The sequence below is a fragment of the Rhinopithecus bieti genome, unplaced genomic scaffold (genome assembly GCF_001698545.2).
Source record: "Rhinopithecus bieti isolate Rb0 unplaced genomic scaffold, ASM169854v2 scaffold_425, whole genome shotgun sequence".
NCBI classification, from domain to species: domain Eukaryota; kingdom Metazoa; phylum Chordata; class Mammalia; order Primates; family Cercopithecidae; genus Rhinopithecus; species Rhinopithecus bieti.
Genome location: NW_016803361.1, coordinates 1178151 through 1190820, shown reverse-complemented (window position 1 = coordinate 1190820; position 12670 = coordinate 1178151). Strand labels below are relative to the sequence as shown.

The 12670-nt window shown below is 52.1% G+C and overlaps 1 protein-coding gene across 1 annotated transcript in view; it reads left to right on the top strand.

The window, feature by feature from the left end:
- Nucleotides 1–387: 387 nt before the first annotated feature.
- The window catches only part of SLIT1 (slit guidance ligand 1), a 195448-nt gene continuing 183165 nt past the window's right edge, over nt 388–12670 (top strand). Inside the window, exon 1 of the mRNA XM_017880044.1 lies at nt 388–835. Coding sequence (XP_017735533.1) covers nt 639–835 — 197 coding nt within the window. The 5' untranslated portion in view covers nt 388–638. The remainder of the gene's footprint in view (nt 836–12670) is intronic.

Sequence of the window (12670 nt, the reverse complement as noted above, 5' to 3'; positions counted from 1 at the left end):
TGTGTGTGCGTGTGCGCGCGAGTGTGTGTCGACAGCCAGGACTTGGCAGGTCGAGCCAAACCCCCTCTTCCCTCCTCTCCCCTCCCCGCAGCCCCTGCCCGCTGGCGGCGCCTCGGAGGTTCCACCTTTGAAACTAGGCGGCTTGCAGCCGCCGAGTGGTCGTCGGGAGAGGGGGACTGCGGGGGGAGGGCGGGGAGGAGCCCGGCCCTGGATGTGTGCTTTTCGATTGATGGATGACTGCCGGGTGGGAGCGAGCGCGCGGGTGTGTGTGTGATCGTGTGTGTGTGTGTGTGTGTGTGTGTGGTGTGTGGTGTGTGCTCAGGGTGCGTGCGCGCGCGGGGCCTGCCCATTTTCCTCCTCGCAGCAGTCAGTTGGGAGCTGGAGGGAGGGAGAGGGAGACGCAGGCGGCGAAACGGCAGAGGAGCCGAGCGCCCTCGGCCCAAGGCGCCCTCCCTCCGTCCGCGCACAGGCGCCGTCGCTTGGAGGAGTAAGGTGCCTCCCAGCCCGCAGGGGCGCCGCGCGCAAGCCCGCGGTTCTTCGGTGGCTCTGCCCCGGGACTGCACCTGGAGGCGGCCCCGGACGGGGATGGTCAGCGGCTACCGCCGTCTGGCTCGCGAGCGGGACGCGGTGAGGGCACCATGGCGCTGACGCCCGGGTGGGGGTCCTCCGCGGGGCCGGTCCGACCGGAGCTCTGGCTGCTGTTGTGGGCAGCCGCGTGGAGCCTGGGAGCCTCGGCGTGCCCCGCCCTCTGCACCTGCACCGGAACCACGGTGGACTGCCACGGCACTGGGCTGCAGGCCATTCCCAAGAACATCCCGCGGAACACTGAGCGCCTGTGAGTATGGCCCCCGCCCCTGGCTCCCCGGCTCCGAGGTTGCCCTCCAACCCAGACGCAATTCCGGACTTCGGGGTGGGGGCAGGACCACTGGGGCCCGCCTGGGCTCTGCAGCCCACAGACTGGTCAGTTCTTGCCGAGGTCTTTCCCGAGCCAGGAGCTAGGAGCCAGGAGCGCTGTGGTTTCCCCTTCCCTGGGATTCAAAGGGCCCTCGGCGGTTTGTCAGCTCCGGTCCTCACACCTGCACCCTGCATTCCGCACCCGCCCTCCCCACTGCGCCAGCGCTTTATTCCTCCAGGGTGCCTGCGAACTGGTGCCAGAAAGCCTTCCTTGCATCCAGGAGGGACACTTCCCACACTCGCCAGGACAGTGTCTCCTTTTAGGCACATGGGGCTACGGCCGCGTTCTGAGCCAGCTGCGCAGATTACCGCTCCCAGAGCTTGCTCCTGACGAAGGGCAGCAGGGTGGAATGGAGGCGAAGTTTCTGGTCTGCCCCTTCTTCTCCATTGTTTGCCCCAGAGCCTTGAGAATTCTTCCCCTGCAGGTGCCACGCATTGGTCCTCTACTCACCCGCCTCCCTCCCCACCCAGTCATCCCCAACGCAGGCAGACAATGGGACCTGAGGGCTTTGGGTATGTGGCTTGGGGTTTATAACATTCAGCACCCGGAAAGGGTAGGTGTGTCTTGGATGGAGAACCGGGTGGATAATGCCAAGAGGTCAGGAGCTTGGAGAGGGGGGCCCAAGGTTAAAGATATTGACCATGACAAGTCACATAAAAAGAGCATTTCTCTTCCCCTGCTCTCTCTCACTCGTAAATTCTTGAGGAAACTTGACCCTTTTCTAGACCCACTAAGCTAGTAGAATGTGTGTGTGTGTGTGTTTGTGTGTGTGTATTTACAGACCTTTATACTTTGTTTTCTGAGTCTCCTGCATAATGTGTTTCTGTGTCAATTCCTAGTATTAAGGGGCCACCTTAATAGTGTGAGGCCATAAGAGTCCCCGTAATGGGCTGTGTGTGTGTAGATTTTGGTCACATGCAGGGCCTTTGTACTGCTCGCAGAGGTGACTGCACCAGGAGATTTTTGAACAGGGCTTTGGAGAAGGCTGCTGGCTCCTTTGAAACCTACCTACTCCTCCTTCCCACACTCCTTGGTGATTGCAGTGGCTCTCAGGAAAGGCGTGCATATTTTGATAACTTTCGAGCACATTTTCATGGCCCCCAGCTGGTCAGAGACGGAAATCTGACCCTGAGGAGAGCTGTCTCCTGAATCAGACTCTGTACCAAGGCCAGCAATCAGTGAGCACATATTTGCCCCAGACTCTTCTTGGCTGCATCTGAAAAATTTCTGTGGAGGCTTCAGAGAATTTGCAATCTAGATGCAATCTAGAGGGTGTGTGTGTGTGTGTGTTGCATGTGTATGTGTGTGTGTGTGTGAATGCTTGTGTGTTACAGGGCTGGGGAGAAGTAGTACCAAACTGAGTTTCCCATGGGCAGCGTGTGCATTATCCTGTGTGGACCCGGAGAGGAACTGAGGGTCAGAAATCTGTCCAGAGGACCTCTGCGGTGGCCTGGTCACCCTCCATGCCTGTCCCCTCTGTACCTGCTCCCTGCTCCCCTTGCCTTGTCCACCGGAGTTTCTCCTGAAGCTGCTACCCTGGTTGCAGCCTAGATCTAAGACACATTAGCTCCTCTTCTTTGCTTTTGAATCTTGAGTCTTAAAGTCATCTCCTCCATCCTTACTCACCACCTTTAGTGTTTAAGACTTCCATGAACTCTTTAGCTCTTTTGTGATCAGAGTGAGATGAAAGTGAAATTTCCTAGTACAGAGGAAAGAGGTGGTGTTCTGGGAGCTATACTACCTGGGTTCCAGCTCTGTCACCTATTAGCTGTGTGACCTTGGGCAAGTTACTTAACTTCTCTGAACCTTAGTTGCTTTCCATCAGGAAAATGGTGCTGAAAGAACCATAAGGTATCTGGTTCTTGTGAGGATGGAAGATCCTGTATGGGAAGTGCCTGGTACCTTCTGATGCTCGCTAAGTGAGAACCATTATTACGATAGGATAGGGAGGGGAATCTCATTATTTTAATTCAGCAAATGTTTCTGAGCCAGGAACTGCCCTGGGTGCTGAGGCGTCAGCAGGGAGTGAGCCCATCCCTGTCCTCAAGGGGCACATGGTCTAGAGAACTGGGCAGAGGACCTCTAATGGTAAGCTCTTAGAAGAGGGCCAGGCAGCCTCAGGGAACAGGCTGTGGGAACACTGGGGTGAGAAGCCCTTTTCCAGGGTGAAGGGGTTTCTCAGAGGATGGGCCACTTATCAAGGTTGGTTTGGATTTTGCCAAGCACAGAGGGCAGGCAGTCTAGGCAGAGGGAATAGCTGGGCTCCAGGCCCAGCACATTCTGCTGCTTTTCAGGTCATGGGGCCTGCTTTCTTGCAGACCTCTTCCCCCCCCCTTTTCTTTGTAGAGATGAGGATCTAGCTATGTTGCCCAGGCTGGTCTCAAACTTCTGGGCTCAAGCAATCCTCCTGCCTCCGCCTCCCAAAGTGCTGGGATTACAGGTATGAGCATAAGCAAAAAGCCAGCAGGTGTGAGCATGAGCCAAAAGCCTGCAGGTGTGAGCATGAGCCAAAAGCCTGCAGGTGTGAGTATGAGCCAAAAGCCTGCAGGTGTGAGCGTGCCTGGCCTGATATGGGAAGATGGACCAGCTTGTCCCTGAGGCTGAAACATGCTGTGGCCAGTGGCCAGTGAGTGGAGTGGGACTTGAGGCTGGAAAGAGACGTTGGGAAGGGTCAGGAAGCCTTTCTATATGTGAACTTTTCCTCTGGAATTCCTAGTTGGAATCCAGGGGTGAGTTATCCTGGGGAAGTGGAGCAGGTCTGATCTCTGCCATGTGGGCAAAGCTTCCTGGACTGGGAAAGTGCAGGGAGCCCGCCTGTTCTCCAGGCAGCCCGTGAAAGAGCTGCTCGAAGAGGAAAAGAACATCTTGAAAGAGGCCTTGGTAAGAGCCCAGGCAGACTCAAAATAACTGTGGCAAATGCTCTCTCTAATCAATATGAGTGTCGTGCAGTATCAGAGCCTGAAACAGCGGCTTCTTCTGAGGCTGTGAAATTTTTATGGACTGCAGCTGTGCATTTGCCTGTTGTCCTTTGGGCAGTTTCTGCGGCAGCCTGTGAGGCCTGGCAACTTTATGATCATATATTCTATAACTCTGGGTCCAGGCCTGTCCCTCGAAATGGAAAGAAATTGTCATTGGTTTGCTGTGGGGATTTCGGGGAAGAGGTTGTGTAGGCCCCAGAGCTGCTGAGGAAATTGTTTCAGCCAGAGGGGCTGTGGGGCTGGTCAGCTGGGCAGGGAAGGGGTGCTAAATAATTCACTGTAATGAACAATTAAAATACAGAGCCAGGGCTGGGAGAGGCGGCGGAGGAGGCCCAGGAAGCTTCCTCTCTTTGTACTGCCCAGGCACCGAGGGATCCAGCCATGGTCACCGTTAAGTTATTTTTTTTCTTCCACGACCTTGACTTTCAGTTGGACTTGATTTTTAATTAAAAGAATCTTTTAACTAGAGTGTCTGGGAGAGTGTAAGAGTGCAGTATGTGTGGACATCGCTGGGTCCCCCAACCCTCGGCACACTGGGTATTTGAGGCCTGTGGAAGATTCCCCTTGTGGGTGCAGAGAGGGGAAGTTGCCGGAGGGAGGCAGGCAGGGCCTTTGGGAAGGCCTACTGTTCTTTCTTTGCCTCCAGGCCCAGCACATTCTGCTGCTTGTCAGGTCTTTTTTTCCCTGTTTTTGTAGAGATGGGGATCTAGCTATGTTGCCCAGGCTGGTCTCAAACTTCTGGCTCAAGCAATCCTCCTGCCTCAGTCTCCCAAAGTGCTGGGGTTACAGGCATGAGCCACTATGCCCAGCCTTGCCGTCCTCCTTATGTGCCCTTCCCTCCTTGCCAGTTCGCCCACCCTGCCCTATCTCCATGCCTGCTGTAGAGGCCTGGGAGGCCCTCTCTAGACTCAGTTCCCTGAGCTCGAGGTCTCATTTAACAGGGCTGAGTGGTCACACAGAAGGGAGGCTGCCCGGGGCACCTGAGGCTGATCCTCTGGGGAGCCTGTTTGAAATTCCAATAATAATTGTATGGTGACCTTGGTAAATGAGGTCAGGGGCCACTGCAGCCACATCTGCCATCAGGGCCTGGTTGGATCTGAGCAGGCCACCATGGTCTCCTGTAGCAGAGACCTGAGCTGTGCAGGGGAGATTCCTCCTGGCAGGGCAAGAGTCCCCTGCTTGCTTAGGCTTTGGTGTGGTTGCCAGCACACTGGCTTATTGCTGGGCTCTGAATGACTGGTGTTAGGACCCCCATGCTGTGCCTCTCCCTGCTCTGAGACCCAGTTTCCCCATCTGTAAAAGGGGATGACGACAGCTGTGCAGGTTGATAGTGAGCAGTAGTGAGGCAACGTGCCACACTTGGCACATGGCTGGTGTTCGCCCTTGCCTCGGCCTCTGGGGCTGATGACACCTACTACCTCAAAGGGCCTTTGCACTCACTCATGCTACGGTTGTGAAAATGCTTTGTGATTCAATCATTAGGATATTATTGTTATTATTTGGAAAGCTCAAGCTAGAGGCTCAAGGGTTTGGGTGGGGCAGAAGAGAGCTTAGGAGGTAAGGATTTGAGTGCTGGCTCTCTTGCAGTCTGTCTGCTTAGAGCACAGTCTATTTAGAACGCTCATTTACCTTTCCTGGGCATCTCTGCCTCTTTCCCTCGGGATTTGGAGACAGAGTGAGGACCGTATGCAGAGCGGGTGGTCGTGATGGCAGGGCTGTGAAGTCAGACTGCCTAGGTTTTTAACTCCACTCTGCCACTCAGCAGCTGGGGAGGCCTTGGGCAAGTGATGGGGTTTAATTCCCTCATTCAACAGATAGCTATCTATTGAACGTCTGCATTGTGCTGGATGAATAGTGCCGGACAGAAACACAAACCCCAGTTTTAGTCCAGCAGGGGAGATAGAGATGAATGACATAATATAAGAATAAGCACATAACTGCAAGCTGGGATAAGTGGTCTGGAGGAAAGGGCGACTTCTCAGAACCGCATTTCCTTGCCCATAAAGTGGGGATGATGATAGGGTCTGCTTCAAAGAGTGGTCATGAGGATTAAATGCGGTAATGCTCGCAGAGGTGCTTTGCACAGGGCCTGGCAGACAGCAAATGCCCAATAAATGGTAGTATTATTATTGTTATTAAGGTGACAGAGAATTGCAGGGATGTGAAGGAAATTTGGACGTCATGCTGGATCCCAGGGTGGCCCTCCTCTTCCTCATCAGGCAGCCGATGGGAACCCTGGGGCACAAGCAGGGGGTGGGGGCTGATGTTCCTCGGTGCCCCTTCTTGTGCGGGGCAGGCGGGGTGTCGGTGGCTCAGGCTGCCCGAGGCTGCCAGCAGGGGCGGCCGTGCTCTTTTGGGGCTGGGCCGCTCCTGCATTATTGGGAGCAGACGGGTGCTTGGCGGAGTTGCTGCCTCCAGTTCTGTGCCGGCATTAGCAGCTCGGCGGGGCTCTTGCTTAATGGGATTTTCTTCCGAAATGCTGTAATTATCGCCATACAAATACTTATTACCCAGAGCAGATGACGGCCGGGCCTTGGGCAGTAGCCAGGGAGCTGGGCTGTGCTGGGGGGCGGGGAGGGTGTGGAGAATTGGCTCCTCTTTTTGACAGAGCTCATGACCCCCTCCTCTCCTTTCTGGAACCCAGCCTGTGGCGGACAGACAGCTGTTGGGCACCTGCAGGGTGCATAGAGTCATTGAGAGAGGCCTGAGGAGCTTTCGGCCTGGTGAGGGAGAAAGAACAAATGTGTAAGGATGTCCGTAGAGACGAGGAGCACAGTGGCTACCAGCCCAGGCTTCAGTATGAGAATGGCCCAGTTTGAATCCTGGCTTCATCACCTACTAAGAGATCTTAGACAACTCACTAGCGGCTCAGCTTACTCATCTGTAAAATGGGACCAGTGGCAGCATTTACCTCGTAGGCCTTGAAGTTCAGATGAGATGATTTTTTTGAGACAGGATCTCACTATATTCCCCAGGCTGGTCTCAAATTCCTGGGCTCAAGCGATGCTCCCACTCAGCCTCCCGAGTAGCTGGAACTACAGGCATGCATTACCATGCCCAGCTAATTTCTTAGTTTTGATAACTGTCCATGGTTATGAAAGAGGTTAATGCTAGGGAAAGCTGGCTGAAGGCAGCAAGAATAAAGATTAATAATTAGAATAGAGCAATGCCTGGCACATAGTGCCCCATCAGTGTGGAGATGAGTCTGATGAGAGTCGCTCGATGGAAAGGAGGGATTGGATTGTTGCTGTGTTGTGGAGGTAGGGTTTGAACCGGGGCTTGAAGACTGGACAAGACTTAGGTTAAGTAGTAAGGGGAAGTGAGGGTAAGGGAGTTTGGGAGCATTCAGAAGGTATGTGCCATGTATTTGGGAAGGAGAGTGAGAAGCAGACCCCCCTGAGGGGCGAAGATTTGTGTTGGTGAGTTCTGGGAGAGGAGATTAAAGAAATGGGTGGGCACCTAGGCCATGGGGCAGGGAAATGGGAGTCCTCAGAGGGGGTGTGTAAAACTTTTATTAAATTTTAAAAAACAAATAAATGATTTTAATAAACTTACGGTCTTGTGCATACATCACAATCCAATTTGCTTTATCATAATCACACACACACACACACACACACACACACACATTCTCCTCTCTATCACACACACTCATAGGTAATTTTTTTCTGAACCATTTAATAATAGCTTGGAGACATTGTAACTTTTTTCCTTTAAATACTTGGTGGGTGTTTTCTAAGAACAATAAGGCTATCAACATCAGAAAATTAAATATCGGTGCAAAACTATACTCCAGAATTCACATTCAGTTTTTATCAATTGCCCGGACAATGTCTTTCATGGCTGTTTTTCCCCAGGTCCACAATCCTGCCAGAATCACACATGGCATTTAATGGTCATGGTCTTTAGTGTCCCTTAATTTGGAAGAGTTCCTCAGCCTTTCTTTGTTTTTCTTGACTTTGACATTATTGATACATGCAGGCTGATGATTTTGCAGAATGCTCCTCAGTTTGGCTTCATTTGATCTTTCCTCACGGTTACATTTGGGTTACGCATTTTTACTGGGAATGCCAAATAATGACTCCGTGTCCTTCCTGGTGCACCATGTCAGAAGGCAGGTGATGTCGGTTTGTGCCAGTATTGGTGATTTTGTCTTTAATCACTTGATAAGTTGATGTCTGCCAGGCTTCTCTGCTGAGAGGCTGTTGTTTTCTTCTTTGGTATTAACAGGTAATTTGTTGGGGGATTGTTTGAAGCTAGGTGCACATTCTGTTTCTCATCAAGTTTTCATCCCCCTAGTTTTAGCATTCATGATGATTTTCAACTCCATCATTTGTTCTCTATTAGTTGACTTTCTACCGTAAGAAAGAACTTTCCCTTCTCCCTCATCTGTTTTGTTTTTTTTTATTTTTTGAGATGGAGTTTTTGCTCTGTTGCCCAGGCTGGAGTGCAGTGGCACAATCTCGACTCACTGCAACTTCTACCTCCTGGGTTCAAGCGATTCTCCTGCCTCAGCCTCCTGAGTAGCCAGGATTACAGGCACCCACCACTGTGCCTGGCTAATTTTTGTATTTTTAGTAGAGACGAGGTTTACCATGTTGGTTAGGCTGGTCTCAAACTCCTGACCTCAGGTGATCCACCCACCTTGGCCTTCCAAAGTGTTGGGATTACAGGCTTGAGCCACTGCACCAGGCCTGCTTTCCTTCTTTTTTATGGTTTCGTAGTACTGTGTAGTGTACATGTACCACATTTTCTTTCTTTCTTTTTTTTTTTTTGAGACGGAGTCTCGCTCTGTCACCCAGGCTGGAGTGCAGTGGCGTGATCTCAGCTCACTGCAAGCTCCACCTCCCAGGTTTACGCCATTCTCTGGCCTCAGCCTCCTGAGTAGCTGGGACTACAGGCCCCCGCCACCATGCCCGGCTGATTTTGTGTATTTTTAGTAGAGACGGGGTTTCAGTGTGTTAGCCAGGATGGTCTCGATCTCCTGACCTTGTGATCTGCCCGCCTTGGCCTCCCAAAGTGCTAGGATTACAGGTGTGAGCCACCACGCCCGGCCCACATTTTCTTTATCCAATCCGCTGTTAATGTCCTGCCACCACCTTGACTTTGACATGGTTAGACTGATTTTGGACTTCTGCCTTCCAGAACTGAAAGATAATACATTTGTGTTACTTTCAGCCACTAGTGTATGGTAATTTGTCATAGGAATCTACTACAGTCATAGAGTTCAAAGCTATTGCAGAGGCCAAGATACGAGGGGAAGTGAGTCTGGACCAAGGCAGAGAGAGCAGAGAGAGTAAGTGGGAATGGCATGGTGGACTCTGAGGCTCGAGCCTGAGAGAGTGATCTTGGGACTGGAATAAAGTTGGAAAAGGCTGACTGATCCTGGAGGAGAAGTTGTGAATTTGGTTTTTGCGTGTTTTCTTTGAATTGCCACTAAAAATCTACATGAAAAAGATGGCCCCAGAGGTCATGATGGGGAAGGTTACTCTGGAGAGTATTCAGGCTGGAGAGAGAGATCGGGGGAGCCTCAGGGGAAGTGCTTCAACCTATGAAGGCAGTGGAACAGAAACTTTGGTAGGAATAAGGATCTCCTGGGAGGCTGGCACCAAATGCAGATTCCCAGCCCATCCTAGAGGTGCTGGCTCTGTAGATCTTCAGCAAGGCAATTCCGGTGATTTGGATTCTGGAGTGCCCAGGACACAGTTTAAGAAACACTGCTTGGTGCTGGGGTTTCCTGGAGAAGAAAGCACATCCTTCGAGGACTTACACACATTAGCTCCCACCCACATTAGAGGGCAGGAGGAAGGGACGGCGTCGAGGGAAGAGATGGTGGAGAGGCGGGAGGAACTCCTGTCCTGTGTTTGACAGTGGGGAGCACTGGCTACACGTTTGTGGATTTGAACCTGGGCCGAGTGGTTATTGCAAAGGCCAAAGAAGGAGTCTGGCGAAGAGGAGGAGGGTTAGCAGCGTGGAGAGCATTCAGTCTGTCTGAGGAGGAGGTCCAAGGAAAGCTTCTGGAACATGAGATCAGAGGTCACTGGTAAAGTGGGCAGAGCAGTTTCCTGGGAGAAGCAGAAGGCAGGAGGCAGATGGCCGGCAGCGAGTAGGTGGTAAGGAAGTTTGCAGAGGAGAAGACAGGCATGGGAACTCTGAAGGGGAGGCAGGCTCAGGAGAGAGTTGCTTGCAGCATAGAGGCAGGTGGACTGGAGTCTCTTGGAGAGGGAAGGAGGGAGCCAGAGGTCTTGGGGAATGCGGGAATGGGGAGGGCTGGTGATGGGCCAGGGAAGGACAGAAGCAGAGAGAGGTGAAAGGGAATTTTGATGGTGGCTGTTGTCGTGGTCGTGGCTTAGAGCCCCTCCCTCTCGCTGGCCTCAAATGAGCTGCTTTACCAGAGTTCCCTCTTTTACTCCTCATAACACTCCTGGGAGGAAGGTATTACCTCTGCTTTGCAGATGAGAAGAAGGTTCAGAGAGGTGGAGCCATCTGCCCAGGGTTGAACAGCTGGCTGGTAAGTGGTAAGCTGAGATTCCCTGAGTCTTGAGGCTCTGAGATGTGCCTGTGTTTAGTTTTTAAATTTGGCTTCTGCTCTGCAGTCTTAATGAGGCCTGACTTCATTCACTCATTTCTTCATTATTTGCCAGACATTCATTCAGTATCTACAAAACACCTGCCAGCTGAGCGCTGGGGCTGTAAAGGCAAATTGGCCATGATTGATTCCTGCCTGCACATGTTTGCTGGGTGGACCCAGGTTGCAGGCTGGTATAGGGAGCAAGGTGTCTGCTCTGGGGTGGAGAATGGTGAGCAGAGTTGGGCAGATTCAGGGAGGTGGTGGTGCAGGAGGAGGTCAGTGGTGGATGGCCTCCCAGGGGCCTGCATGGATAGAGAGCATGGAGGCCTAGGGGCTGTCAGTGGAGCCCTGGCTGCAGGGCTGTGGTTTGGGGGTAGGCTGCAGACCTGGGAAGGGGATTGGCAAGAGCAAGGCGGGGCCTCAGAAGTGAAGGGATTGGGGTGCACTTTGGGCCTCAGGACAGAATCCCATGGAGTTGGGATTAGGAGCTGGGCCCTGACTACCTCACACCCACTAGGGTTGCGACTGTCAAAAAAACAGAAAATAAGTGTTGACAAGGATGTGCACACTGTTGGTGGGAATGTGAAATGGTGCAGCTACTGTGGAAAACCGTATGGCGATTCCTCAAAAAATTAACAATAGAATCACCATATGACCCAGCAATTTCACTTCCAAGTAAATACCCAAAAGAACTGAATGCAGAGTCTCAAAGAGGTATGTGTACACCCGTATTCAAAGCGGCATTATTTACGATAGCTAAAACAAGGAAGCAAGCCGCATGTCCACCAACAGATGAAGGGATAAACCAAATGTGGTCTCTCTATATAGAATAGAATATGATTCAGCCTTAAAAAAGGACATTCTGACACATGCTACAACATGGATGAACCTTGAGGACATTGTGCTGGGTGAAAAAGTGAGTCATAAAACGACAAACACTGTGATCTCACGTATCTGAGGTACCCAGAGGAGTCACATTCAGAGACAGAAGGCAGAAGGGCAGTTGCCAGGGACTGGCGGAGAATGGGGGAGCTCTGTAGCATAGAGTTGCACTTTGCAGGTGAAAAAGTTCTGGAGATTGGTTTGCACAACAGTCTGAATATATATATTTTGAAGTAGTACAGTATACTACAGAGCTAACTCTGCACTTAAAAATGATTAAGATGGTAGATTTTATATTATGTATATTTTTACCACAATTAACAACTAATTTTTTTTTTTTTTTTTTTTTTTTTTTTAAAGAGCTGGGTCCTGGGGTCAGATGTGCCAGAGCTCAAGTCCTGCTCCTCAACCAGCTGGGTGACCTGAAACAGGTCATCTAAACTCTTTAAGCCTCAGTGCCCTCATCTGTCAGTCAAGACTGATAAGGAGCCTCTGAGCCAGGTACCACTGTGAGGCTTAAATGAGCTGACTTGGTTGGGATACTACTGTAGCAATTGCTGTTTCTCCAGCCAAGGAAACAAGATTGGTCCCCAGGAGCCCAGGCGCAAGGGTGGAGTGGATCAGTAGCAAATGGGCCCTGGCATGGGGTCCCTGCCTCCTCCTCCTTGGGGCTTCCCCACTGATCACATGTCAGAGGGTGGTCCCAGGCTGGAGTTGGTGTCTGGCTGTGGCTCAGACTGGTGGGTTGGAGGACTGGGATGCTGGGAGCCCTGGCTTCTCACCTACTGAGGCCTGAGGATGTGGGGAAGGCCCAGCTGGCTGACGGGAGTGTGTGCAAGGCCTCGACCATGGTATGCCAGCAGCCCCTGGGCTCAGTGGGCAGGGTTGTTCTGGCAGCCTGTATTCAGTGAGCACCTACTATGTGCCAGGTATCCTCACAGGTGCCGGGGATATAGCAGTGAGCAAACCAGCTGCGGCCTCTCCTGTCCCGACCTGCAGGACAGTGGAACGGGCCCTGGAAGGGGGAGTGGGAATGGAGGAGACAAGAAAACACAAGAAATGGAGACAAGACAAACAGCCTGATCAAGTCTCGTTTATTGAGTGTAGGGTCATGCCTTATATAGGCTGGCAGGGGAAGAGGTTGGGCCAGGGCGGTGATAGGGGCCGGATCTTCTCAAATTACAATCGCGCATGCGCCGTGGGTTTGTACTTTTCCCGGGCGCGGGATCGCACCTGCGCCCTGGGCTGCATATCTTCCTGGGCGGGAAAATGTTTGCGCGCGCG